The sequence below is a fragment of the Harpia harpyja genome, chromosome 19, assembly GCF_026419915.1.
Source record: "Harpia harpyja isolate bHarHar1 chromosome 19, bHarHar1 primary haplotype, whole genome shotgun sequence".
NCBI classification, from domain to species: Eukaryota; Metazoa; Chordata; class Aves; order Accipitriformes; family Accipitridae; genus Harpia; species Harpia harpyja.
Window position 1 is genome coordinate 6,847,431 of NC_068958.1, and position 27,586 is coordinate 6,875,016.

Sequence of the window (27,586 nt, forward strand, 5' to 3'; positions counted from 1 at the left end):
CCTATCGGAACGCATCCCCGGGCCTGGCTCGAGGATGCGGCGGCGAGTGCGGCTGAGCGGTGAGGGGAAGGGGCGGGGGGGCGGTGCGAGCGCCCATTCGGCGGCGGCTGACAGCTCCCCCCACCGCCCCGGCCCTCCTTAAAGGGGTGGCGGTCGCCACCCACGCCCCCGGCCCGCCGAGGGGCTCCCCGGGGACACTAGACCCCCTCATACCACCTCTCTGTTTCACACTCCTCTTTCGCCGCCGTGCCTCCCGCTCGCTCGACTGGCTTTGCGCCGGGAGACCCCACGGGTGAGCCACAGCCCTTTTAAGAGTCCGCGGCGCGGCTCGAGGAGGGCATCGATCGGCGCTATAAAGGGCGGGCGGCGCGGCGGCCGCGGTGACAGCGGGGGGCGCGGCGGAGGCTCCGGCTGCGGCTCCCGGCGCCGCCATGGACTTCAACGTGAAGAAGCTGGCGTCGGACGCGGGGGTCTTCTTCTCCCGCGCCATGCAGGTGAGGCGGGCTGGGCCGCAGCGCGTCGCCGTGGTAACGGCGCCCGCCTCAGGCGGCGGAGGTGGGGGGGGGTGGCTCGGGCCTGCCCGCCGCCGGGGCTCCCCTTGGGCCGCCGGGCCTTCCCCCGGTAGCGTCTTCCCGCTGCCTTCCTCCCTCCCATCGCACGGACACGGAGCGTTCTGCACCGCACCCCGGGACCCGCGGTTCGAGGCCACGGCAGAGGCAGGGTGGTTTTTCCCCCAGCCCGAGGGAGGCTGGAGAATGATTTTTGGAGGTGGATGGGTCTGCCTGAGTGAGCCACAGCCCCCGGAGCAGCCACCTCCGGGCACTGGGGGCTCCGAGTGGTGCTGAACGATCCCGAGCAGGAGCTAAGGTAAACCCTGGTGCTGCTGCTGCGGTGAGACGGTCTGGTAAAGGTTAATAAGGCAAACAGCCCCAGAGATGCTTCTAACCAATAAGTCGATTGGGGCAGGGGAGAGAGGAGCGTGGAGAGGACTTTGCTTGCCTAATGGTTGTTCTTAAAGAAAAGCTTATCTTGCAAACAGCTGTTCATTTAGCTGTGCCCGGACCCATCGGGGGAACTGTTTCCCTTTTGCTAGGGAGATGCGGTAGAGATGGCCTTGCAGATGGTCTGCACCTCAGTCCCTCAGGAGATCAGGTAACAGTAGCTCCCAGGCCCTGACAAAACACAGTACTCTTAAAGTGATGGGAAGGAGCTGCTGAGGCTGAGCAAGCAGTGTCTCGGTGGGCTAATGTGGCATCGGGACCGTCCTTCACAAACTTGAGATCAGGAGCTGCCTGGGGATGCAATGACTCCCTGGAGCTGTGGCGTGAAGAAATGTGGCTACCCCTGAGGAGCAAAGTGTGCAGCAGGTGGTGAGGTGTGACTTCTGAGTCTGTCCACTTCTTGGGCATAACAACTGGAAAACTGCTTTCGGCTGGGCAGGAGAGGAAAGAGGCAAGTCAGAGTTGGTTGGGATCCTGCCTGAAAAGTGAAGTCCAGGTGGTGACTCTGGGACTGGGCTTCTTGTTCTACCTATTGTGTGGGGGTTGATAAACAAACAGAGCAGTGCTGTCTTGTTCCAAGCCTTCTGTGCAGTGGAGTAATTCTGGCTCTTTTAGGAACTGGTCTCCTGTAAACAGATATCACCTCCTGTAACCGTGCCAATGAGTCATATGTTTTGAAAAAGAGAGATATTAACTACAGGTGCAAAATAAGGAGCAGATGGAAAGCTTAAAGATGCTGTTCTCATGCAAATGACCTTGGTAGCAGAAGAAAGGAAGAAATGCTGTAAAGAAATCTTGTGTTTAGAAGCCTTATTGTAAGTCTCTGATAAGTGGTTTTCAGCTTCAAGGCGTAGGAAGGAGACAGGCATGGGAACAGTGTCTGCACACAGTGATTCTAGAGCAAGGAGGCATTTATAAATAGTGGCTTCTGCGTGCTACACCTACTCCACATAATCCTGTATATGAATATTCATATGCCTAATTACAATAGTAATTTCTTGAAACAAAATGGGCACTGGTACTTGTAGACAGCGTGCAAGTGTTTGTGTAAGGAGGGGAGACTGGAAGGAAATGGATCACTGAGGCTGAAAACCACTTTGAGATGTAATTGCTGAGGGAATTAGGCCTATTTGGGCTGTCCCCACAGAGTCCTGCTGCTAGTGTGGGTGAGCACTGCCCTATCTCCACCAAGAGCCACAAATGACAGTTGAGATCTGCTGTTGGCAGTAAGGATTGGGTTTGTAGCACTCTAGCACAGCAGATCTAGGAGGGGAATAGGACCTGCCTAGAATAAGCTTGGTTTTCTATAGCATTGGAGATGCTTTCTTTGGCTCCAGGCATTTAACAAAGTGATGTTTTACTGGAGCTGCAATGACTGGGAGATAAATGGACTGGCCATTATGTGCTGTGCCACTCAGACAGCATTAGCTATTGCTGTCTGGCCAACACACTTCTTAACTCAAAGAAGGGCTGTAGCATTGCTTAGCGAGGGGGAAAGGAGACAGAGCATGGTCAGCATGCCATCTCTGGGGTGGCTTCCCTGAGGCTTAGGGCAGGAGCAGTCCTGGTTTGAAACTTGTCAAATACAACCTAATGTAGGTGCTGGATGGAGGATTTTGGACTAGGACCTCTCATGAGAAGAAAAAAAAAAACAACCAAACAAAACCAAAAAACAACTCAAAAACCCACTGCTGCCTTTACATGGCTCTTCCTAGCTCAGGCACCAGCTAGCAGGACTTCTACCAGAGGAGAAGCTAGGCAGCTTGAAGGGCTTATGTGCTCCTGGGTGGACAAATCCTGTGCTCAGCTTGAGCAGGAGCAGGACAGAGGTGGCTGTGAGGAAGCAGGTGATTAGTACCTCCCCAAAGCCGTATAAGCAGTAACTATCTTACTAGGCTTGTGTATGCAGCTCCCTGACTAGGCAGTGTCCTGTGGGCTTCATGGCATCTCTTATGACGTCCTTCAGAAAAGCAAAGCAGATGGTAGAAGTTGGGGTGAGAAGGTGGTGGTCAGCTCTGCTACCCAGGGAGTGGGGAACAAGCTTCTAGGCTTGGTCAGCTGCAAGGATATAGAACTCTTGTAGGATTCAGCATCTCGCTTGGGGATTGCACCACCGGTCGCAGCCATCGAGTTAGTATCCTCAGAGGGGATGCATCACATAGCCCCTAACAGCTGCAGCACCTGCAGACAGACTTCAAACAGGTCATTCTCTTCATCTTTACTGAAGAAGTATAAGACCTTTCTCTTTGATCAGCTGCACCTTCCAGTTATCAGTAAGTGGGTTTGATCCCAAACTATGTGAACGGCTCCAGCTTCTCTACAGAACTGGCATCTCTCCTTTCAAAGGTAACACATTGGATGTCTCTGTTCTAGACAGGCTGCAAGCCAGGCTCTCTCAGGGCTGTCTGGAAATAATTGTATGTGTCTGTCTTTTGTCAGTTCTGATGTAAACTGGCTCTGGGTGAAATTGCCCAAGCGTGAGTACAGCTTTTGGGTGCTTATCCCACTGCTAATGTAATTACTACCAGCAGCTAGAGGTTGACTTACTCTATCTTGAAGCTCCTGAAGAAAGACAGGCTCCCCCATCTCCCTGAACTCTGGTGATAAAATAGACTTTTATCTTTAATAGATAAAATAGACCTGCTGCTTGCTGACCTTACTGGGGTTGATACCTTGGTTGCTGGACACCTTAAAAGTCAAGAGAACAGGAGGTGACTTAAGAAAAGGGTTTTGAAGGCAAGAGGTATGGGCCAGAGCATGTTTCCATTTGAAACATGCCTATGAATTTACAAGGGCAGTATTTTTTCCTCTCTTAAATGCCTTGCTCATGAGTTAACCAAGCTGTCCTGTTAATGGCTTTCTTCTGTCCTCTAGCACCATTTCACTTGGCTCACAGCCTAGCTTTCCTGACTCCTGGTGACCAAATACTTGAAACATACTCTGTATCTGGTCCAGAGCCACTGAAATTCAGGTAGTTTTTAGATGCTGACTGAGTGGCTATGGCTTCTTTCCTAATGCAACCCCATACAAGGTGGGAGGTAGATTTGCCTCAACTGATTCTGTCATGCCTCTGATCACGGAAAAAGCAAATGTTACCACAACCTGGGCATTTTGAGCTGTTCAGAGGCTTCAGAAAATCCAATGGCCCAAATCTGCTGGCAGGTGCAGGAGACTATTCCTGGTTTAAGACTCCTGGCCCTAGTTTGATCTGTGATTTAAGGTGGAAAGTCATAAGTAATGTCCAGCTGGAAGAACTGGGCACCCTGCAAGTGGTACAAGGACCTTAACTCTGCCACCAGATCCTCTGCAAGGGGGCTGCAGCTACCCTGTCAGAGCTCACAGCGTACAGGCCTGGGCCAGCTGGAGGGGAGAGGGATGGAAAAATCACAAAAGCCTGGAAGAGACACAAGTCAACTCATGCTGCATTGTGCAAAACAGCTGTAGTGTTGGCATAACTCAGTGGGAGCACTGGGATTTTATTGCCCTCTCTTTTAAGGGGAGTAAGGTGCTAATGCTTTCAGCAAAGAAAACAATGCATGTGCTTTTTTTAAAGCCTAACCTTGATGGCCTTTAGTCTCTAGGGCTGTAGGCACTGCCTTTTTGGGTATTGTAGCTGTAGTGCAGAGGGACCCATCCAGCTCAGCTCTACTTGCTCGCCCTCCTGACATCCCAGCAGTATCTCTACCGACTCTCTTGGGGAAAGCAGATTTTTTCCCCCAAGCTGTGAATGCAGGCAGCTGCCCTAACTGGAATCCAGCACAGTCTTCCTTCTTTTGGGCCTGTCACCCAAGTGCTGCTCTCCTGATCTGTCAGCCCGTTTGCCCACAGGGGCCCTGATAATGCATCTAGCGTTCCTGCTGGCCAGCCAAGCCTCCCAGAGGAAACCCAACCTTTGGCTGAATTATTGATGCCCTGGAATGCAGCACGGCTCTCCTCTTCCTGGAGAGCGAGAGTGGCACTTGACAAAAGGCTGCCCTGCATTATTAATCACCTCATCAGCTTCCCTGCACAAAGATGGGAGTGGTGCTCAGCTGGGTCAGCTGCAGGGATGCTTCCTGCAGGGCAGGATCAGTGGAGCCTCTCAGCACTGTGACCTGGCACGTGATCCCAGGATGCAGATCCTGGAATTGGTTCAGGGCAGGACTGTTGATCTAACCATCAGGTTTTCTAGAAAACAAATGGGAGTAGTTCTACCACAGCAGGATGGAGGAGCTTAAGGTTCCCAGGCATTGCAATTGCATGTGCTCAGCCCACCCTGACTCTATCCCAGGTGGATATGCACCAAGCCTGTAGGTCAACTTGATAAAACCAAATAACCCTCCCATTTGTGGCAGTCTGGAGTATTTGGTGCTGCAGAAGGCAGCAATGCCTCTAGTCCAGGAGCAGCAAGACACAAAATATTTTTAATCTGTCTTTTTACAGTCAGGAGGCATGAGTGTATGATCAGCTCATCTGTTCTCCTGCATCTCTTGGCCTCACAGTGAAATCTTGTGTCTGTTCAATGGGAAGGAAAAATAATGAAATTTCTGTAAGTGTTATGAAAACAACTTCCTAGGAACAGAAATCCTTTGTGGGAGAGTTCTGCCTGAAGTACTCGAGTAGCCAGACTTCATAAACTGCTGTTGTTCTACCTTGCTTTTCACTGGGGACACTGACTTGGGTAGCCAGTTAAGAGCAGATCAGCATCTGAGACCTGTTGCCACTTGAAAGCTCAGATCTCCACTTGCACCAGACAAGAAAAAGAACCAGCTCATAGGATAAGGTGGTGTAACTTACCTCTAATCTCCTTCGCTGGCTGTGCTTTCATGAGAAGCTTCATATGATCTCACTGCAAGCTGCTCCTGCAAGAGGTGGTCCTGCTCTCCCCTGCACCTGATGGCACGTTCCCAGTAGTGCTGTGAAGTCAAATGAGTTCTCTGATCCATGTAAAAAGTCATGTTAGAGGTCAAGCTGAGCTGGATCAGTGACTCCCCACGCACAGACAAGGAGGTAGAAGTGTGCTGCAGGGGAGGAAAAAGAGCACCCTCTGCAGAAACCTGCAATGAAATGGTACCAACTGCCCCGAGGCTGTGCCTGGCTCTGGACTTTGCAGCATAGCTGACTTCTGGGACAGGGGTGAGGGAGACACTAAGGGAATTAAGTGTAAATGGGGTAACAGTCTCCCAGCATGTGAGTTCCAGCTTCCCATGCACTTGCACCCACTTCATGACGTTCATGCTGTGCTTTCCAGTGCTGAAAGAAAGCCTGAATAAGAGATTGTTTTCCTGCCTGACCTTTTGGAGCCACAGGCTGTGACTAAGATTCCTGCCCATCCTCCCCTTCTGGCATAGCCCCCAGGCTTGCAGTGGTCATGGTGCCTGTCCTCAGCCCTCTTGCAAGACAAACAGCTTTAGTGCCTGACTGGAGACAAGAACTGAGTTTGAGTCCTGGCTGCTCCCTGGCAAAATCCTGTGCAAATGACCCATGTTATTCCACTGCAGCAGGCAAAGGGGTGGGTTACAGAAAACAGCTGCAAAGGACAGTGATGCTTGGAGATGCTGCTTGTGAATATAGCAGAGGACCCCAGAGCTGGAGTGATTTAAGAGGCTGGCAGTAGCACTGTGGAGATGCTGGAGGGCTTCAGCAGTGATCTGACTCTGCAGAAATACTGTAAGAAGCTGACTAAATTCAGCTAATAAGAAACTGGGTTTAGGCTTGACAGCTCCAGGGCAGATGCTGGTGCAGGATGAGTCTAAACTGCAGGAAGAAGAGCTGGACTTGAAAGTGAGATGAGATCTCAGAAAACTGTCTGGGAAAGGGGGGCGAGAGAGACTGTTATGCTTGCATCAAAGAGTCTTGGCTTGTTTAAGAAAGCTCTTAAACAGATGACTCGAATTGGTGCCAAATACCTGGGAAGCCCCAGTTTGCTGCATGGCAGTGACTCAGCCCAGCCTGGCAGAGTCTGAAAACAGCCCTGGGCTTCCAACAGGGACAGAGGAAGAGAGCCTCAGCCGCTCACGCATGTCTGATAGTCGTGTGTGTCCCCTAAAGACAATCATAGACGTTGGGTACAAAGCAATACAAACACCCTCTCACCTTGAATCTGCTTTTAGCCATGTCCAGCAATAGCCAGGGGGCCATGGCAAGACTGAGCTGAAAATAAGTGCCAGTAACCAGGGGCTACCGGTGCTGAGGAAGAGACGGGTGAAGCAATCCCTGGTTATGCACGGCTGCGATGACTCTGTCCTCACTGAGCTGCAGGAGGGAGTGTGACTGTCCTTGCAGTTGAGTGTCTGTCACCACTGACATCTGGCAAAGCAGTTCACTGGCTCTAGCTCCAGTCTTGCCCAAACAGGTCACTGTGTAAACATACCTGCAGGGCTTCTATATCTCTGACATCTAGTAACATTTGTGCAGGGCTGGTAACAGGACTCCTAAAGGCTGTTTGCCTGCCTCACATGCTGGTTCTGGGCTTGTTCCTTATCTCACTTTGTTCCTATCACTGTACTGGATGTGAATGCAGCTGGGGCTGTTGGGGAGCCACAGGAACAGAGCTTGCCAGAAGGCCTTTCAGGAGGGGCAGCAGGCACCAGACCAAGACCCCATGAAGAGGGCATCTTGGCCCATCTAGAGCTAGGGATAGGGGAGGGGAGAGGAGAAGGTACAAGTGGCAGATCAGACAGGAGTTGTATTTCATCTAAGAGTTTTAGCTAGGCTTTAATCTCTTGGCACCTGACCGTACCAGGTATTGTACAGTACCACATCCTGATAACTCAACAGTGGCACCGGAGGCCAGCAACAAGGTCTAAAAGGACAGCTGCAACCTCTGTAGGATCCTAAGTGGCATAGCTGTCTAAAGGGATCTTTTAGTATGATCCAACAAGATGCTGGTTCCATCAAGAGCAGGAAATTGTGCTTAAAAATACACTGAAGTTGGCCAACTTCACTGAGAGAAGCAAGTGGAAAATGGGGATGGGATGAGAGGGAATGGGCTGTTCTCTCAGAAATCCCCCACGGAAGCAATGGGGGGTGTCCAGGCCATCTGACACTATACTTCCAGACTGACAAACCTTGCTTGTCAGATGTCACTGCCCAGTATGAAAACACTGAACACTTGCACAGCCTGCTTTTCCCTGCTGCTAATTTTAAACTTAAAAGGAATCACAGAGGGAAGGAGAGTCCATTGCCAGTATGAATCCGAGTGCTGAGAGAACTCGGACACCATTATATTTCTCTCAATACCCTGCTTCAGAGTGTGTCCTAGAGGAAGAGTCACTGCTGGAACCATTTTTATTTAAATCCTGAGTTTGAGCCTCCTTAAACCTCAGATGCTCAGTTGGCAGCTCACTGCCAGCAAGGCAGGAGGTGAGCTGGGAGGCAGTGCTTGCTCAGATGCTGTCAGAGGGCACTCACAAGCCCTGTAGCAAAACCGATGTTGTGTACATGCTTGTCTAATAAGATGAGACGAAAGCCTGACTTGTGAGGTGGTAGTGGCATTTCTGATCCCATTGGGTTTGCAGGACATAGAGTTGGTTAGGAGGAGGTGAAGGAAGTTGGCACCTTGCCTCACCGGAAGGATGTCTGTTGCTCTCCTGCATGAAGTACTGAAAGCTGTGTGCACATTTAAATAGATTCCTCACAACTAGAGTATTTTTGTACCAGACCTTATTAAAAGTTACTTATTCTGGAACACCTTTCAAACCTGGACTCTATTTTTAGCTCAAGGCTTGTTCCACTCTTGGACAAAAATTTGCCCTCTTCCCCTGAAAGATGCCTGGGAACAAAAAAATGACATGTTGAAGGCTTTTTAGCTCTACTCCAAGATAAATGCATGAGACAGAAGAAGCCTCAGTGTCTCTTAATAGACCTGTAGCACACTGTAATTCTGGTTTAGTAGAACAGACCTTCTAATGACTACCTCCTTCCTGCAGTTTACTGAAGAAAAGTTGGGCCAGGCTGAGAAGACTGAACTAGATGCCCACTTTGAAAACCTTCTGGCCAGGGCAGACTGCACAAAGAACTGGACAGAGAAGATCTTGCGTCAGACTGAAGTTCTGCTACAGCCAAACCCTAGTAAGTCCAGCTTCCTCTAATGCTTGAAGGTCAAATATCACTTGCAGCTCAGTGTAAAAAGACATGCCCTCTGGCAGACAGCCCTGTTGCATTGAGTTTGTGGGGGTTGGAGGAAACACGTCTTTGCAGGGCCTGTTCTTCCTTCCCTATGTAGCTGAGAGATGACTGGCTGCTGCCCTGCACAGCCTGGCAGTGCTCCTGAGGATCAGGGAGGGGACACCTTTTCCTGGTGCTCGCTGTCCAATGCATTATTGAGGCCTGCATGGGGTGGGCTGCCCTGAATGCCAGTTCCAAGGGCCCCTCCTTCATCCTCCATCCTGTAACACTGGTGGTATCCTCATTCCAGGTGCCAGAGTAGAAGAATTCCTCTATGAGAAGCTTGACCGGAAGGTGCCTTCCCGGGTCACCAATGGGGAGCTGCTGGCACAGTACATGACAGAAGCAGCTAATGACTTTGGGCCAGGGACACCTTACGGTAAGTCAGCCTGGCTAATTAAAAAGCCCTGGGAATCCACCCCTTCCTAAGAGAGTATCCCCACTACAGTTTTGGGTTAAGACTTCTGCAGCATGCCTCTTGAAGGGGGCAGGGTGGCCTGCTCCCCCTGTGGCAACCTGCCTATTAGCGTGTCAAAACTGTTGCCAGAGAAGAGTCTTCTCTAGCACAGAAGCAAACAGCCCATCTGGAGTAGGAAGCCAAGTCTTACTCCACAGCAAAGCATGCTTCAAGTTGTGGGGGAAAAGGGGCAGGGGTCCCTCCATTCCTAATACAGTCCTCAAGTCTGGCAGAGCTAGAGAAGAAATAGACACATGGATCCAGGGTAGCTAGTGGAACTAGTTACAGTACACAAACTATTCTGTGCTATTTCTGTGGCTTTCTAAACTAGCCTGAACAGAGAGTTGCAGTGAATGGCTTTAGCTTTGTCTGGTTAGAGCATATTGTTGGTCTAAGGTCGTGTCTAGTTGCACAGAGTTTCTCTAGACTCTGAACAGGAGAACCATCCTGTAACTGTGTCCTGCAAGTGGAGGGTGGAAATCTTTCTCAGCAGAAAGAGAATAAGAAAACAGACTTGGGAAGGTTGGTGCTTGGCTACAAGCCTCAACAGGCCCCTTCCTGACCATGCAGAGCATCTTTCTGCTCTTAAATCCTAAGTTGCCCCTTCCTGGTGGAATTTTGGACTTCTTAAAGAAGCAGACCTGCACAGAAGCATAGCCTTAACTTCCAGCTGTCCTTGCCTCTGCCATGAGCTTTGTTACTGCTCTCCAAATCAATAGTTGTTCAATAGTGAGTCCTGTTACAGGCAGAACAGCTATAACTGCATCTATAGCCAGTGCTGCCTAATCAACTAATTTTTTTCTGCTCTGGTGCTTTTTAATTTGCTGCTCTGTTCCTGTGTCTCTGTTTTATGAGACAAAGATCATTCTGCGCAAGCAGGTGTAGCAGTAAAAGGACATAAGTAGAGCAAGTGCCTCAGCAGATAGATAAGATCAAAGCTGCACTGGGAGCAGCTGAGAAGAGGCCTCAAGCTAAAAGCAAACTGTAGTTAGGACTGAAGCTGGTGTGGTATGAGTATGGTCACCGTGCCCAGGCAGAGTACACTGTGCCTTTGTCCCCCAACACTGGAGCGTGGTAGCTCTGGGCAAGTTAGCTGAAGCCAACACAATGTTAATTGGTTTCTTCTGGAGTTGAAGGCTCCTGTTATTGCAGGAAAGACCTTGATAAAAGTTGGAGAGACTCAAAGGCGCTTAGGTGCAGCAGAACGGGACTTCATCCACTCTGCCTCAATCAACTTCCTGACCCCACTGCGCAACTTCCTGGAAGGGGATTGGCGAACCATATCTGTAAGTATGGTGGCAGGGAAGGGGAAGTTTGTCACGTCACTGAAGATGAGAAGGGTGGGAGGAGAGGGAAACAATGCTGGAAGAACTCATTTTCCTTCCCTATGAGAACAGAGGACTCCATACCTCTCCCATCAAAGAATGCAAAGATAGGGGAATACCAATCCTAGATCTGCTCAGGGTTCCCTCTGTGACAGGGAAGGATTGCCAGTTGATGTGCATGAGGAAGATAACTCCTTTCCTGACTCCTGCAGCTTAGTGGGCACCACCCACCCGTAGGCTGACCTGTTTGCAGAAGGTTAGCCTGTATCCCTGGCAGCCAGTCCCAAAACTCTTGCTAACGAGATGAACATAGCAACTGCTTCTTTCTCCCTAGCATTTTTTGATAAGGAAATAGGTTTGATTCCTAGCTGGTAGCTTGTCCCCAACAGCTCCTAAGCAGTCTGCTCTTACCCATTTTCTGTCCCTTCCAGAAAGAGCGAAGGATCCTGCAGAACCGCCGCCTGGATCTGGATGCCTGCAAAGCCAGGTTGAAGAAAGCCAAAGCTGCCGAGGCAAAAGCAGCGGTAACTTTTTCCCCTCATTTGCCTCTCTGTCCTTCTGGCCTCAGGGCTTGGCTCACATGGACAAAAATTAGGCTGCCCTACTATGTCCTGGCTCTGGCAGGCATGGGTGGGAGAATTCCTCATCTGGTATGCAAGGGAACTGGGAGCAGGAGCCACGTGCCTGTTCCTGAGATGTCCTCCCTTGGGGGAGCTGCTGAAACAAATAGTTCTGTGCTTCCAGGGTCTGGAAACTTGTACTTGACCCAGGCTCCTGCCTCCTGACTGATAGTGGTTCCTGGATGATTTGTGCTAGTAACTAACAGGTTGTGTCTTCTGAGGACTTGCTAAGTTTCCCTGGGGATCTCAAAGCAAGTCAAGAGAGAGCTGAGCTGGGAGGTGTGCAAAGGAAAAGCATGCTGGGGCTCTGCAGCTGTCCCAGGCTTTCTGACTAGTTAGGATTCTGCTAACTCAGTCTTCCCCAGGCAGGAGCGCCGCAGGAGCCTGTAAGGAGTGGCCGGGGTCAGACTGGCTACCAAGAGGTCCTTCCTTCAGCCTCTCTATTCACTTAATTCATGGTGCTGTCTAGTTACAGGCTAGTCTTGCCCTCTGGCTTTGGGGAAATCATGGCAAGTAAACTAGCAAAGGTCCTAGGTCAGAGCAGTGCAGAAGGGACTGGTAAGTCAGGCAGTGTCAGTGTCTGCAGCCCTGAACAATGGGGATAAGCACTTTAAAGTGCTTGTCTGAGGCTAACAAGGCCTGTCAGCTCAGGGTGCTCCCTGAGCCTGAGGCATCTCCTGGAGCTGGGCTTTCCCTGGGCAGAGGCAAATGAGGTGTAGCAGGAGGCAGAGAGGGTGTAGCTGGGCACTGATGGGTTCCCTTGGAGTGCCTTATTGAAGCAGATTGCCATCCTGTAGTGCTCTGGCTGTTGGCACAAGGACTTGCCAGGTTCTGCTTCTAGCCTGGGGCCAGGAGCTCAACTAGCAAACTGTGCAATCAGAATAGGCAGCAATCATTGTCAGTCAGTCTCTGGGGTGCCAGCCTAGGAGCCCTGCCATGAGCCTGTTTTCTAGCCATCTGCTCAGCTGGGCTTCTGGCCTTGCAGCTCCCTGGGTGGCCAGTTCCCAGGTGTTTTCTCTTTTCTCCAGCTCTGACTGCATCCATGCCATATGGGGAAGCTGTGCTAAGCTCAGTGGCCTCCCTCAGCAGGTCTAACAGAAGTGCTCAGGCCTACGTGGGAAAGCCCTGAACAAAGCTTTGGGTGAACAAAAGTGATAGCTGCCTTTTTAAAAAAGCTTCCTCTCATCAGTCAGGTCACCCAGGTCCACTGAAGGTAACTTCAGGGATCTTTGATTCCCCTTCTGAAGGGGACAGTGCCCCCAGTCTCAGTGGGAAGTGGTGGCCACTGCTTTATCTTAAGCTCAAATCAGAGCAGGAATTCAGATACCCTCTTTACCTTGCTTCCTATGTGAAGTGATCCCAAGCCCTCTCACCTGCACACAGACCCTTGGGTGAGGGACTTCCTTGTAGCTGGAAAAGAAAAACTTGGTTTCCCACTGGAACTGCAGGGCTGGGGTGCCGCAGGCAGGATGCAGAGCCAGTCCAGGCTTTCCAGGGTGTTCACCCCAAGCCATGTTTCAGCCACTCTGCTTCTTTCAAACAGAAATCACACAACAGAAGAGCAACCTCAGCTGTTGTTGTGGGCACCCATCTCTTACCCAGTTTAGCTTTAAGCTAGCACCCACCCACCCCCAGGTGGGGTCCCTGGCCTCAGGGTGCCTCACTGACTACTAAAGGACAAGGCACAGGTGGAAGCTCCCAGTATGGGGGTGAGAACTGCTGCCTCTGCTCTAGGCATGTTAACTCATCATTAAACCACAATGTTCCCTGTAACATGCCTGGAGTCCTGTGTCACACTTCTCCATCCAAGCTGGCCTAAAGTATCGCACCTCTCCCAGCTCACCACTCTCTTGCTGCTCTTCCCCTCTGTAGTGCAAACTTGTGTTCCTACAGCTTCTGTCTCGTGACTGACCCTCCAAGTGTGCTGCTGCCCAGACCTGTGAGCTGCTGTTCGAGTATCTGGGCTTGTGCATTTCCCTCGGACTTTGTGCTTTGTCCTTCCTGTTGATGCTGTTTTGTTTACTAACCTTTTTGTTTTGTTTCTTTGTAATTTGCTCAGTGTGAGGGAGATGTGAGTATTGACTGTGCTAACAGTGCTGTGATTTTTTTCTTTAACACCTCTCATTGTCTCTTTCCCATTTTAAATGAAAATTCATATCTCCCTTGTCCCATTGGGACTGGCCCTGGAGCATGTGCTGAGCGTGGTCAGGGCTGTGGCTGCCTGGGGAAGGTGCTCCAGAAAGATGGGAGTGTCTGTCGGGTGCCTGCAGCCCCTCTGGAGCATGCACTCAGTTCCATCGAAGCTGCTTGCAAGCAGTGCTCAAGAGAGGCAGGGGCTCCTGTAAAGACCCACTCAGGCTCCTCCAGCCATAGGCAGGAGGAGGTCAGGTTGGGTGGCAAAGTCCCTCTCCTGGAAGGGAGGCAGCCCAGAGACAATGACAGGCAGGTTTATCTGGTTGTGGTGCTGTTCTGTCCTCCAGGCTCCAGGGCTCTGCCTGTTTTCCCCATTACAAGAGCAGAAAGGGGAGGGAGGGGGGTCCCTTTTGACCACTGCTTGCAAATACAACTTCTCCATGTATAGGAGTGCAAGAGCAGCTTGCCTCCTTCATCCCATGTGCTATGACTAGTTTTGGGACTCCCTGGAGACCAGGGAATGGGAGGAGAGGTTTCTTCAGTTGTGCTTGATCTTTTAAAAAAAAAAAAAAAAAAAGGCATAAGAAGCTATTTCTGTGAAACATATCTTCTCCTCACAGGGAGGAGTCAAGCCTCGTTGCTGTCCTGGTCTCAAATCTCACTGGTGCATTTTTCTCCCTATATTCAGGTTTGACTTGTAATAGGAATCACTCCTCCTTATTCCTTCCTCTAGCCATCCCCAAAACTCCTAGATGGTTTAAAAAAAAAAATCTCACGTTGGGACTGCCTGACTGCTCTTCCACACGCTGGTCACTCATTCCAGCAGCCTGCTCGGGGCCCAGCAAATCGGGTCAGCATGTGTATAAGTAGATCTGGGTGAGCTGCAAAGAGATTAACCTGGACCTGGGAGAGGAAATGTGGGGCCTGAGAGGATTAACAACGTAGCTGGGTTACAGCTGGATTGTGTGCCAGCCTTGCACACCGACCCACTGCACAGTAAAAGCTGACCAGGAGGATACCCTGATCCACCGCACCAGCGTGATGGTCCTGATGTAAGCTAGCTTGTTGGCTTATCTCTTTGGGTGATGCTACAGCCAAAGGCCGTCCTAGGAGTCTTAGCTTAGCTGAATAGAGAGACCATGTTATGTGATGGTTAGGGAGCCCACACAGGTGTGGGGATGGACTGGATCCCTTGCATTCCCAATGAGGAAAACATCCAGTGCTTAAGTCTTCCTGCCCGAGGGCAGAGGTTTAGCTATGGAGAAGATGGCTTGGAGGTTTTCTGACCTCTGGGATGAAAACTCATACACTGCCTTCGGCAACAGCAAGGCTTTGGATTAGATCTGCTTTGGCTAAGCCATGCCCCTTACTATAGCAGATCTGAGTCTGTTAGGAGGAAACATGCCCAGAGGCTTGGTGAGAGTAAGAACAAGTAGATGTGTTTCTTCAAAAGGCACAGTGGAAAGGGTGCTCTGATGCTAGTAAACATGCTCACTTTAATGACAAGGCCCTGTACAGGGACACTTCTAGGACTGTAGGTGGGAAGCAAGGGGAAAGAAGGTCCTGCCCACTGGACTGAGCCAACGTGACATGAGCAACCTGCTGGCTGCAAGGGAATGGGAAATGAATTTGAGATTGTGCTGTCTCATCTCCACTCCAACTGGTTGCTGTACGAGCGGATAGCTGTAAGTACAGGCAGAGTTTCTAACAGTAGAAATATCTGCTGTTCAAGTACCAGAGTGACTGCATGAGCCAGTCCACCTCCTCTTGCACAAGCCTGGCTTCCACCTGGGGAGAGCTTCCATGCGCCACTGCCCAGACTGTTGGGAGACCTCCCTCCTGCCATCCCATAAGAATTAGAACTAAGCTCCCAGCACAGACAGGAAAAAAAAACCCCACTAGTCCCTTCTTCCATCCATTGTCCGACTGACTCTTATCGACTCTTCTGCGTGACTTGTACATGAAACTCTATTCCCCCCACTAGGCTGTGCCTGACTTTCAGGAGACTAGACCTCGTAATTACGTTCTCTCCGCCAGCGCATCAGCGGTAAGATTGCCTCCTCCTAGATGTTGCCTCTCCAACCTTTTCCTGCCCCTCTCTCCACCTGACTTAAACTCAGGCCTAGTGCTCTGCTGTTTTCAACATTTTAATGTGACATGGGCTGCCCAGGATTCCTCTGACTCAACCTTAAGGATGCAGATCACCCCTATTAGGGGTGCATGGTTAGGGTCTGGCACTTCTGCTGCTTGGTTTGCTTTACAGTTTCTCTGCCAATCCTTTTCCACATTTCTAGTGGGAATCTTCTGACTTTTTTATTGCTAGTGGAGCAACTGAAAGGAAAAAACCTCAAAGGTTAGCCTTTCTGGATGGTTCCAGCTGTACATTGGCAATGTCACATGCATGACTGCCTGATCAGTACTGTGGTATCAGTGCTCAGAGGCTTTGTCGCTGGTCAAGAGAAGCAAAGGTGGAGGAATCGCTCTGCCACCCATCGTGTCAATAATGCAGTAGGCTGACAGTGCAGGCTTGTCTATTCTGCAAATAGAGGTAATTTTTTTTCCTTTCATCTTGGGGCCAGTCTTTTGGCAGCTGTTATGCAGTCAGATGTGCTGAGGGTGGGTCACTAGCCCCTTGCATCTCTACTGTGTTGCACTGAGTGGTTGTGGTCAAGCAATTGACTTTCTGTGCTGTGTTCACGGCTCCCCATTGCACAATGTCACATTTCTCGTTAAAATGTTGAAAACTGATCATCTTGCTTCCTAAATAGCATTCAGAACAACACTGATGCCTGTTAGTAGAGTAATTTGGGAGTGGGATCTGTAGATATGAAAAAGGACAGCCCAACCTTCTAGCAAACAAAAAACATCATGGAAACAAGTTGGATTTGATTAATGGGAAACCCGTCCCATTTGGAGAAAGAGCTATGTCCAAGCTGATAGCATCAGTGTTAGTTCCCAGGGTGATCTGTCCTGACCTTCTTGGAGAGTGATGCTGGGATCAGAAATAGCTTTGCAGAATAGCTAGAAAACTATTTCCACGGGTAACAGGCCCATGATGAGACACATTAGGAAGAAGATGATACTGGTGATGCTGTAGCAATTGCTCAGTTTCCATCTCTCCTCGTGCAGCAACTAGCAGTGAGCCTGTGGCTCTGGCTTCTCCCTTGGAAAAGTCTGTTCCAAGGACAGCAAAATAATGGACTAAAACTGAGCTCTAAGAGAATCAAAGGAGAGAAACTGGGCTTTCCCTGCCTCTGAATAGCTCTGATCAGACCAGGGTTTCCTGATCATTCCCTGAGGCTTTCTAAAGCAGACCTGAAGGCAAGGATTTGTATAATATGCGTTAGCACCTTGCAGAGTGCCCAGATGCTCAGTTGAACATGTCTAGTCATCACCAAACTGCAAGCTGATCTGCTTTTGCTGTATTGCAAAGCTGTTCTGGGGAGCAGATGCCAAGTACAGTAACATGACAGGAGAAGTAGATTTGGGGGGTTTTTTAGCCCACCCGTGTCTACCCTGGTACATGTCTGCCTAGTTCAGTGGTCCCTCTTCAGAGCTCTGCTAGAGAAGCTCTAACAGCAGCAGTGATTATATCAGACGGTTAGAGCAGGGCTCTAGGAGACAGACTTGCTCTAGGTAAGCAGCCAGCACTGACCTTGATCACTTAATCATGTTTGATGGTCGCACAGCAGGGCCTTCTATCAGGAGCGCCTGTAGGAAACCCGCTGGCCTAGCCAGCAGTGGTCCTTGTGGCTTCCAAAAGTGTCTGTCTGTTTCAGAGGTTGCAATTGGTGGTTGAAGTGCCACCTGAAGTCCAGCTGCACTAGCAGGGGTGACTTGAATAACAACTGGCATCTCTAATTAGCAAAATATGGGCTGAGCCCAGACTGCTGCCCAGCTCTGTGCAGGCAGGACTGCTTTGCAACAAGCTCACTAATCCCAGCATTCATTCCAAAGGGTCAGGCACTGCAGCAAGGTAGGAGCTCTTCATACTGTTGCTCTGCTTTTCTTCCAGGCCAGAGTCCTTATGCTACTTTAGTCTTAGCGCATACTGACAATATAGAGCAGTGGTTGCTGCTCACCTTGCTGTTGAGCTCTGCTCCTTTCTGGAGTGAGGGATTGCTTATGCCCAGGTAACAACTTTGTCTTACAGGTGAGCAAACAGGTCAGCTCTCTCCTGGACCATATGCTCTCAGCAGGGCTCCAATTTGGATTCTAAATTTATGTTGTTGATTTTTTTGAGAGGTGGATAACATGGTGCTTTTATTTTTCCCCCCCTTCTATAACAGGGGGGGCTTAGATGGAATTAGACCCATCTGGAGACAAGCACCTCCCTTGTTTTGTACGAGTTGGAGGCTGAGGAGCCATTTCTCCTCTCTCCCACACTGACCTTTTGTTTTTGTGTAAGAAGGTGTACGTGGGCTGCGTAAGCCTAAATATCCCTTTCTCTCAGACCCTGCCCCTTGTCACGTGCTGTACTCTTAGGAATGATTCCAAGAAAAACATATTGAGTACCTTAAAGAGGGTTCCTCTGGCTTGAGCTGGGGTGGAGGAAGACAGGTGCAGATCACAGCCTTTTCTGCTCCCTGAGGTGTCTGAAACGCTTCTGACTAGAGCCACATAGTGCCTTAACCCAGGGATAGACCTGGGCAAAGCTGGACTGCCCCAGAGCACCATAGGGTCAGAGCTGGAGATTGCACAGCAAGGCCAACAGAAGAGAAACAGATCTGGCTATGAATTCAGTGAGTACTACAATGATCAACTGAGCCTGAAATGGCTTCAGTACTGTCTACAGCATCTAAGTAGGAAGACCTGTGGCCAGAGTGAAAGCTTCCCATTGCCCCTATAGTAAACCTTGCTCCAAAAACATGAGGGTGTGCCAACAGAGGTCTTGTGCCAGAGCAGCAGTTCAGGCTAGGGCCTGCTTCTCAGCTGCCTACGAGGCTCTTCCCACCATCTGCCTTCCAGAGTAGGAGCTCTTAGACCAAGAAGGGAAGGGGGCTTATGTCCCCACACATGGCTGAAATTCTGCAAGCCTTGTTTGAACCAGTTTCTGATTTACAGTAACAGAACATCCACCTAAAGGTCAGAGGAGACACCCAGCTGCAGTGCACTGAGCACTGCACAGGGACAGCTTGTGATCGTAAGGGAACCAGCTACAATAACTCTGCTGAAGTAAGAAGAGATGTCAATCAGGCTACGTACCATGGAACAAGAGCTGAGCTGCAGGCCATGGGGTGGAAGTCAGAACAGGAGCAGGCAGCAAGCCAAGGAGCCTGGCACAACACCTTCCTCCTTCAGCCCTTCACCAATGCAGGTAGCTCCTGCAGGTGCTCCTTATATTGGCTGGTGAAGTTGTTTCTGCACTTGGGGCTACCACAGCCCACCTGAGGGCAGTTGCTGGTGAGCAAACCTCAACAAGGCTCAGTTGGGAGACCCTGGGTCTAAACTGAGTGTGTTCTCCCTCTGACACTACAGCATCCAGCACAGGGCTCCTAGGTGCCTGCAGTGCAAATTCAGCCATGCTATGGTGAACTTCCCTAATCTGCAAAGGTGACATCGGAGGGTGAAGCTAAGGTCCTCATCTCTCCCCTGGCCCCACTGATGTGGGGTGTTGTTGGCAGGCTGTTATGCGCCCAGTTGATCCAGGATGATTCCTCTTCACGTTGCGAGGGCTGAGGGAATAGTAGTCTGCTGATGAAAGGCCAAGCCAAGGACCTCTGGGAAGGATCAATGTGTTTTTCTACCTCTTCCCTCCCTTTCCCATTGCTGTGCGTGACTTATGTTGTCAATTGTTTCATGTCCTGGAGCCAGATCCCAGCAAGCAGCTGGCAGTGTTGTGCTGCCCTGATCATGCCCCTGTGGGTGAGGAGAGCGGGAAGGAGTAGCGTGATGTTTTGCCTGGTTCAAAGACAGCATCCAGCCATTGCTTCCTCCTTGCTGTAGCTAAATGTGCCTGTTGGTAGCACAGATTGGCTAGATTATGATCCCGTTAACCTGAGCTCTCTAGACCAGTAGGTGAGGAACACTGGCCTCTGTCTGGCTTGAGCTCATGGCAGCTCCCAGGCCCTATTTGTGGGCTCAAGCAGCTCACTTGCCACCCCACGATCCTAAAAGAAGAGCTGTCCTTCAACATCAACCTCTGTAGGCTTCAGTAAAGTAACCCTTGCTGTTCGGAGAACTCTGCTGCTTAATTGCTTTCTTCCTGGAGCCCATTGAATGCAGTTGCTGTAACGGCCCTGGCAGGGAGCAGAGCTGGAGTGCTGCTGGCTCTGGTGGCATGAACTTGCTCTTCTATTGTGAAACTGAGCTCGAGGGTGCAGGAATGAGGGGAAGGGGCACCAGTCTGGCAGCTGCTGCTGGGTGAAGGGCTAGCTTGTCCCTGGAGCTGGCCTGTTGTGTCCACGGAGTGTCCTTACCAATTGGTGTTAATGCCGAGTGCTTCTCGATGTCTCCAACACTGATCTCCTTTCCTGTTGCTCTGTGGCCGCTACAGCTTTGGAGCGACGAGGTGGAAAAAGTAAGTATCCAGCTGAAACTGTGCTCAAACCTTCTGGGAGTGCTGGCGGTGTTTAGGGGGCGGGGGTGCTGTGGACTCCTTCCTGCTCGTGTGCCTGCACACACGCAGGGGAGGATCAGTGGGATGTTGCTGTTGTCAGCCCCAGTCCTGATCCTGCAGCTCTGTGGTTCAGTGTGACTCTGACAGCAGCTTGGGAAGAGCCTGCCTCGTGGGCCAGTTGGCTGTACCTGGTGTGAGAGACTTCCTAGGCAAACCAGGCGTGTGTTTGTATGTGATAAAAGACAACTCTGAGAACGCTGCACCGGTGTCGCAGGAGCAGAGGTGATGCACTGTGATGTGATTCAGCTCTGCTCCTGTGGCAAAGGCCCTGCCTGCTCCAATTTTGCATGTGCCTTGCAGTAGCCTCTAGTAGCCCCTTTGCCTGCTTGTTCTGGGGTCTGAAGAGGAGCTCTAAGCAGAGCTGAAGCAAGGACAGAGGATTTCCCCATGAACAGCTCCAGCTGCTGGAGGGAACAGCTCTGTCAGGAGGGCAGGGTGGGAGGTTTGGAGCCTATTGTGGAGTTGATTCTCTCTGGGTGAGATGCACTTCCCCTTCTGAGTGGATCCATGGAGGCAAAGTCCCAGATCTTGTTTATTTTCTGGGCTCCACAAGGGGAGCGTGACTTGTCTGTGAAGATGGATGGAGGGCTTCTAGTGGACTAGAGACCAAGGTGAGCTCTCTGTGGAGCTCCAGCATTGTATGGAGCTTCCAGAGACACCTTCTGGGATCCCATTGCCTTTCATACCTCAAACACCCCCAGCAGATGTTAGCCTGAAACCTGAACTGCAAGGTGGTAGAATGGCACGTTCCTGCATGCTGTGCATGATAGCAACCTATTACTGCCTTATTCTAAATGCATCATCAGAGCAGACTGGCTGTTTTTGAACCAGCTCATCCTGTACTTTAAACCCTTCAGTCCCTCAAACAAATAAGCTGACTGCAGTCACCTCTAAGTATGCAAGGCTCTGTTCATCTATCCTAGTTGGATAGACCAAAGTATGTCAGTAAACTTCAAAGCTCTCTGTGTCTTGGAGAAGCACAAGACTGGAAGGGATCTTCCAGGTCACAGTCTGGTGCTGGCTTTATAGGAAACTACATCCTGCAACTGCTCGGAGCTAGCAGGGAAAGGCAATGGGTCAAATCCCAGGCAGTGCCAAATGGAGCTGGGTCTGCCTGTCACAAGTTTCAAATAGCTCTGCTGCTACTGAAGCCTCTGCTCGGCTCACTGGAGCAAGAATCTCTTGGTGTTTAGTAAGGCATTGCACTGGTATTTCCTGTAACGTTCCCCCTTCTCCTTTAAATAATCCCTTTCATACAGAGGATGCAAGAAAATAGATCAGTTGTAGCTTAAAATAGACAAATCTGATTAGAAGACAGTCAAAGCATTTCTTTGTTCTAGCCTAGCTGTACAACAGTACTGGTAATGCTGTTACCAGATGAGAGATGTAATGGCCCGCAGCAGCTCCTCTAGCTTGCCCTGCTGAGAAAGCTGGTTCTCCTCTGGCGAGACCTGGCTCAGAAACACCAGTGATGTGGCCTCTGCTCTGAGATTATCAACCTGTCTGGGATTAGACCTCTGGGGTCAATTCCAGACAAGTCGCTCCTGTGCCAGAATGATCAGGGCATTTCCAAAGCAGCAAAAGGAGCTCTCTCCCAGAACTGGGGCCGTGCAGGAACCACTGCACCAAGGCAGGCAGCCCTCTGATTGCTGCACCCTCCTGGAGAACGGTAAGAGAACACAGAACCCATACTCCTTCCAGTAAGCTGTAGCTGAGTGGACATCACTCTTCTGTGCTACCAGTCACAGCACATTCCAAGAGGGAACTGGCATGTTCTGAGTGGCATTAAGGAATAATGCATGCTAGAGAGAACAAATGCGCCTGTCACCTCTTTCCCTCTGGCAGCGGGAGGGAAGAGCAGGCACCAGAGCACCTGACTGCTCCAACACTTCTGGAGCTCTTTCTTTGCAAGGATCCACCTGGGTTTTCTGGTACTGCTAAACTGCCCTAGTGTAAATATGCTGTTTGCTGGTGGGGGAGATATGTTCTGTCTGTTTGGTAAAGAGGGGTCTCCAGTATCAGTCTGTCTTTGAATTCCCAATGTCTGCTGCATAGTTCCTTCTATTAACTGTTGTTTAATTCCTCCTAGCTCAAAATAAGTAAGTTGCTTCAAAGGAGAGCCTTGGGTAGAAGTTAGATTGGGGTGTTCATCTCCATTGCAGAGAGATTTAGTTAGTAACATCAATTTGGTAAACGCTCTTGTGGCCTCAGCCTTTGTTCTGTGATGATAAAAAGGATACTGGCAGAAGTTGCACTGCTGGAGAGAAACTTAGGGAGGCAGTCACATTGCTACACCTTAGGCTTAGAAAGAGGGAGTTGAAATGACAAGTGCTGCCATGGGACTGGCTTTCCACATACCTCAGGATTAACAAAGCCTCTCCGTCTTCATGTTCTAGTCTTGTGGGAGTAGGAGCTTCCTAGCTTGATGCATCAGTCTTGAGCTGCCATTCCATGACCTGCTATGATCCAATGTAGGATCAAGCTGAAATACAGCCAGAGGCCTCTGGGATCCTAACCCAGGGTGTCTTGTGCCTGATGCTTAGTGTCACAGGTGCACGTGGATCCTACTGAGCCAGCAGCACACTTGTCTCGGTGCCAAAGGGGCATGCTGGTGGAGGAGGTGGGTGTTGCCTCTCCCTGGAAGAGGCAGAACAGGGGTCCTTGCCTTGTGCTGTCTTGAACACCCTGTCCTGTTTTGCAGGCAGAACACGAGCTGCGGCTCACACAGAGTGAGTTTGATCGACAGGCAGAGGTGACACGTCTCCTGCTGGAGGGGATCAGCAGCACACATGTGAGTCTTCCTAGGTAACTGGGGGGGTGCCAGGGACTACACAGATTCTTGGCTCCTTTCTAGAAGAATGCCAAGAGGATGATGGAGTCCTGCACTGGGAGTAGAAGTAGAAGAGGTCATAAATTTGGATCCTACAGCAGCCTCATAAGACCTGGAATGCTCAAAGTAAAAACATAATGAACCATGCACAAGCAGTGCCACTGTGGCATCTGCAGTTCTGCAGTCCTCAAAATGTTTCTAAGCCAGAGAAACCTTGTTCTCACTAGAGCTGTGGGCTAGCCACATGGGCATGGCTGGAGTGCCCCAAGCAGCCTTCTCTCTGAGATCACCCTTGGGCCTATGCAACATTCCCAAACTTAACAAATTAGTGCATTCAAGCCAACCAAGTAACTCTTAAATGCTGGCCTGCACAAGTCTGCTTCCCTTGGGGTAGGAAGTAGCTGCAGGAAGAGGGTTCCTGTGCCTGGCACCCAAACTCACAGACCATCTTATGGTCCTTCTCCCTCCAGGTGAATCATCTTCGCTGTCTCCATGAGTTTGTGGAGTCTCAGACCAACTACTATGCTCAGTGTTACCAATACATGCTGGACCTGCAGAAGCAACTGGGCAGGTGAGAAAAGAGACTTCTTTTAGTATTCCCTCATCTGGTTACCCCTAGCTCAGGCCTCCTTCCCCATCCCACATCATAATGTTGGGGAGTTTTAAAGCCCCCTCCAAGCTCTGACAGAGCTTCTGAGCTTATGGAATGGTGACCAATCCCGATGGCAGTGCATTTAGAGTAGGCTTTGCCATTGGATTCATCTAGGTTTTATACATTAATCTCAAAGCATGATGGCTATGAGAGTTTGAACATTCTTCCTCTAGATTAGTCAAATCATATGGGAGACAAATTCCTGTTGCCAAGCAGCGAGCCTGAGTGTGCTCAGCTGCAGCAGTAACTAATTCTGTGCTGCTGGCTGCACATCCCGTGGGCGCAGGCAGGACTGTTTTGTCTGTTACCTGTCACATCAGTGCGGTGGCCTGACCCAGGAGGGGCTGTTGCCTCTACATGATCACTCACTACTCCTGTTCCATTCTTTTCCATGCTTGCAGCTCCAAAGGAGAAATGTAAGTAAGATGTTGCACACAACTAGCTCTAAGAGCTCTCTGACTCAGCCACACTCTGGAGTCTCTGCAGACTCGCTGCAAGGGCCTGAGCTGCACTCCCTTAGTGCAGAGGCGGGTATCTACAGATAAATGAGACTTGAGCTGCCTCTGTCTAGAGAGCCCAGAAAGCCTGGCAGCCTCCAGTTGTGGTATCCAGTTTAACAGCAACAATGACTGTCCTCCTGAAGAACTAGCAGACTAAACAGGTAACACTGACCACGTGAGAGCAGGGCAAGGACACAGCACAACGGACCCAGTAAAACAGCTGCAGAGCCAAGAATAGCACCTGCCCAGACCCCTCTCTGGTGCCACGCTTCAGTCTTGTACTCTGCAAGTTAGGTGCCAGCCCTGTATCAGGACACTGGAATCAAAATAAGCAAATACTACCTGTTGCATAGTCTCAGCACCTGAGAACTGAGTGCATTTCCCCACTGAAGGGCAGTGTAGATATGTTACAGCTGTTAGCTGGAACTCTTGAGCATCATCTCTGCAGTTTAATTACTGAACAAAAGAGCTCTTTCTTGGTCCCTCATACTACAGCCGTACTGAACTCTGCTTTTTTTTCTCCTGTGTCAGATTTTCAGGCACATTCGTAGGCAATGCCGAGGCCACATCTCCCCCAGCTGCTACCTCTCCTCCAGCTGTTGCTGCTGCCACACTCCCTGCTGTGCCTACTATTCCAGTTGTGCCCACAATTGTTGGGGTGCCTAATACCGTGGCAGAGAGTGTACTCAACCCAAATGAAGTCAAGCCTCCTGCCAGTGGGACAAGGAAGGCCAGAGTCCTCTATGATTATGAAGCAGCTGACAGCACTGAGCTGGCACTTCTTGCAGATGAGGTTGGTAGCTTTCCTTTGCATTGAATTTTGCTATAACTGCCTAGCAGCCCATTGCATGCTCAGCAAGGTCTTGGTTACTTTTCCTGGCCCGAAAACCCCTGTTTTATGGAACTACTCGTAGAGTCTTTTCCTTGGCACTAGCAACCACTGAGTTGCAGTAAGCTTGTGCTCGTGGCCATCTGCTGTTTAAGAACACCACCCCAATAACTCTTCTATTCCTATTGGAGTCTAACTGTACTCAGCTAACAAAATACCCCAATACTTAGTGTCTTCACTGTGACCTGCAAATATAGCTACCTTATCTGAGAGCAATGGGATAAGCTACTGGCTGGAGGCCTGGTCTAATCATGCTGAGAAAAAAGGAAATTCAGCAAGTTGCAAACTCTTTCGTTCACTAGACTGAACTTTTCTATTCAGAAGGGATGACATAGCAATATCATGCCACCCTGTATGCAAAAATACCTTAAGTCAGTTTGGAGAATGAAAAGGCAACAGGGACATCACTGGGCAGATTTCTGTAGCTCTTCTATTAAAGCTGCAGATAGCTCTGGGGAAAGGCCACAGATACCTGCTAAATGAACTTCAGGAATTATTGTTCTTTCAGTACCTGTCTGAACTTCCGGGCTCTGACTAATGCCATCTTCTCTCCCCAGATGATCACTGTGTACAGCCTGCCAGGCATGGATCCAGACTGGCTCATAGGGGAAAGAGGGAACCAGAAGGGGAAAGTTCCTGTCACTTACTTGGAACTGTTAAGTTAATTGTCTCCAGGAAGAAGAATGTACAAGCAGAATGCACCCCTCATCTCCTGGCACTTCTAATGCGGATTTCTTCATCCGAGACCATTGCTCTCTTCAGGGTTAACACTCCATTGCTAATACGGGAATTGTGGGAAAGAAGTGGTAAAACTGTTGCAGGAAGGTTTTGGGAAAGGGCTGATGGCACCCAAGACTGAATTCCTTAACTACCAGTGCAGCCTGCTTGGAGGTTAGTCTTGATGGTGCAAGATTCCTTGATTACTTTTTTCCTACCCTACCCTAGCCTTGTTTATTGCAGTGGCTTTCCCAGGGCCAGCAAGCTGTCTCCCTCAGCAGCTGCTCATGGAGTTTAAGTTACACTTCCCTTGTGTCTGGTGTGGGTTAGTGCCTGTCTGCCCCTCCTGTCCTCTCTCTTCTTCAGGCAATTCTACTGCTAAGTCAACCCATCAAGCATTCCAGTGGGGAAGCGTCCCACACAAAATCCTCTGACCTGTCCTAGCTCTTAAGGCAAGGAAGCTGAATTTAAGAATTAAAAGCCTGTTAAACCCATCCACCTTGCTCACCTGTGGGAGACAGTAATGCAAGGCTTTCCAAGAGCCATGCTTACTGTCATGGTGCCTGATGGCTTCAGTCTAAAACTGTCCTCTGAAGCTGGAAGGAAATTTCTTTGTGAAGACCGACCTAATAACATAGGGCCTGTATGTCAAAAATCAAACCTCAGTGCAAGGGACCATGCATCTTGCTTGCATTTCCTCTGAGAAACTGCTCTTGGGACTGCAAAGAGTTTACAAGCCTTTTTTACAAGCTTTGCTCCCTGTGTTAATTGTCCAGGCTTTTCTTTCAGTGTGTCTGTTCCAGGCATGTTTTAGCCTGACTTTATTTTCACCCTAGATCACAGATTTACCTAATGCTTCCCCTCCCATCTCAGCAGTGAACAGACTTGGTGCATCCTAGTACAGTAAGGGGTAGTCACACTTGCTGTTATCTCCAACAATGAACTATTCTTGGCCATACACACACTAAACAATCCAGGCTGCCCTTGATGTATGTGGTGGTTTAGCTCAAAGGGAGTGCTCAGGTGTGTATGCCTTTTAACCCTATAATGAGCTTTTTAGCTAGAGCTCGCCTAAAGGACTTCTGCTGCTGTGTAACTAGTTTTCCACTCAAGCTGGATGGAAGAGAAACTCACCTGCACCAAGCTCTCTGTTCATAACCTTCCCCTCGGTATGTCAGAACTAACTTTGCTTGTTTATTATCTTTTGCACTTTCCCCAATGGTATCGTGACCACTCTAATGTAACAGGGCACTGAGCACCTGTGTATGTAGGGCTCATGGTTTTCAGCACTTATTTGCCAATAAACAAACTGCCTGACCTCCTGCCTCAGCATCTTGTGTGGGTTCAGGGCTGCCCTCACTCCCCAGCCATGCGACTGCAGGGACAAGCAGTGCTGGCAGGGAGGCAAAGGGAGACATCTCAGATGGGAGCTGTGCCATTCTGCTATCCCAGTCTTGGAAGCTGGGTGTAAAAGCACAACAAAGCTGCTAATTCTTCCTGCCCCAGCTAACACTCTCACCATGCCTTAAGATTGTTAATGTCTTGCAGTTCCTTTCCCAGATGACACATCTCAGTTGTACTACAGATTCAGGAACTCTAAGAAACAACAGCTCCCTCCTTAACCTGAAGCAAAAATAGAGTAGCAGTATGACTTTAGCTGCTGAGAGACTGGAGATGCTATTCTAGATCTAACAG

At 50.0% G+C, this 27,586-nt stretch overlaps 1 protein-coding gene across 6 annotated transcripts; it reads left to right on the top strand.

Annotated features, from left to right (window-relative positions):
* The first annotated feature begins 356 nt into the window (after positions 1-356).
* On the top strand, positions 357-27,208 carry SH3GLB2 (SH3 domain containing GRB2 like, endophilin B2). 6 transcript variants are annotated; one of them, XM_052815740.1, is made up of 12 exons: positions 357-494; positions 8,912-9,053; positions 9,400-9,528; positions 10,759-10,892; positions 11,363-11,455; positions 15,669-15,731; positions 20,181-20,204; positions 23,005-23,094; positions 23,604-23,704; positions 24,187-24,201; positions 24,817-25,078; positions 25,732-27,208. In XM_052815740.1, the coding sequence occupies exons 1-12, from the start codon at positions 432-434 to the stop codon at positions 25,837-25,839; spliced, it is 1,224 nt and encodes a 407-aa protein (XP_052671700.1). In that variant the 5' UTR covers positions 357-431; the 3' UTR covers positions 25,840-27,208. The 6 variants fall into 6 exon arrangements, 5 of the variants coding, with proteins under 5 accessions (XP_052671700.1, XP_052671701.1, XP_052671702.1 ...); XM_052815741.1 differs by lacking the exon at positions 24,187-24,201; XM_052815742.1 differs by lacking the exon at positions 15,669-15,731.
* The last annotated feature ends 378 nt before the right edge of the window (positions 27,209-27,586 follow it).

What these genes read in the sequence shown, in the direction of transcription:
- SH3GLB2 (XM_052815740.1), top strand. Translation starts at nt 432, where the DNA reads ATGGACTTCAACGTGAAGAAGCTGGCGTCGGACGCGGGGGTCTTCTTC. An exon ending in TCTTCTCCCGCGCCATGCAG is followed by an intron (nt 495 to 8,911) that starts GTGAGGCGGGCT and finishes TCCTTCCTGCAG; the next exon opens with TTTACTGAAGAAAAGTTGGG. An exon ending in GGGATTGGCGAACCATATCT is followed by an intron (nt 10,893 to 11,362) that starts GTAAGTATGGTG and finishes TGTCCCTTCCAG; the next exon opens with AAAGAGCGAAGGATCCTGCA.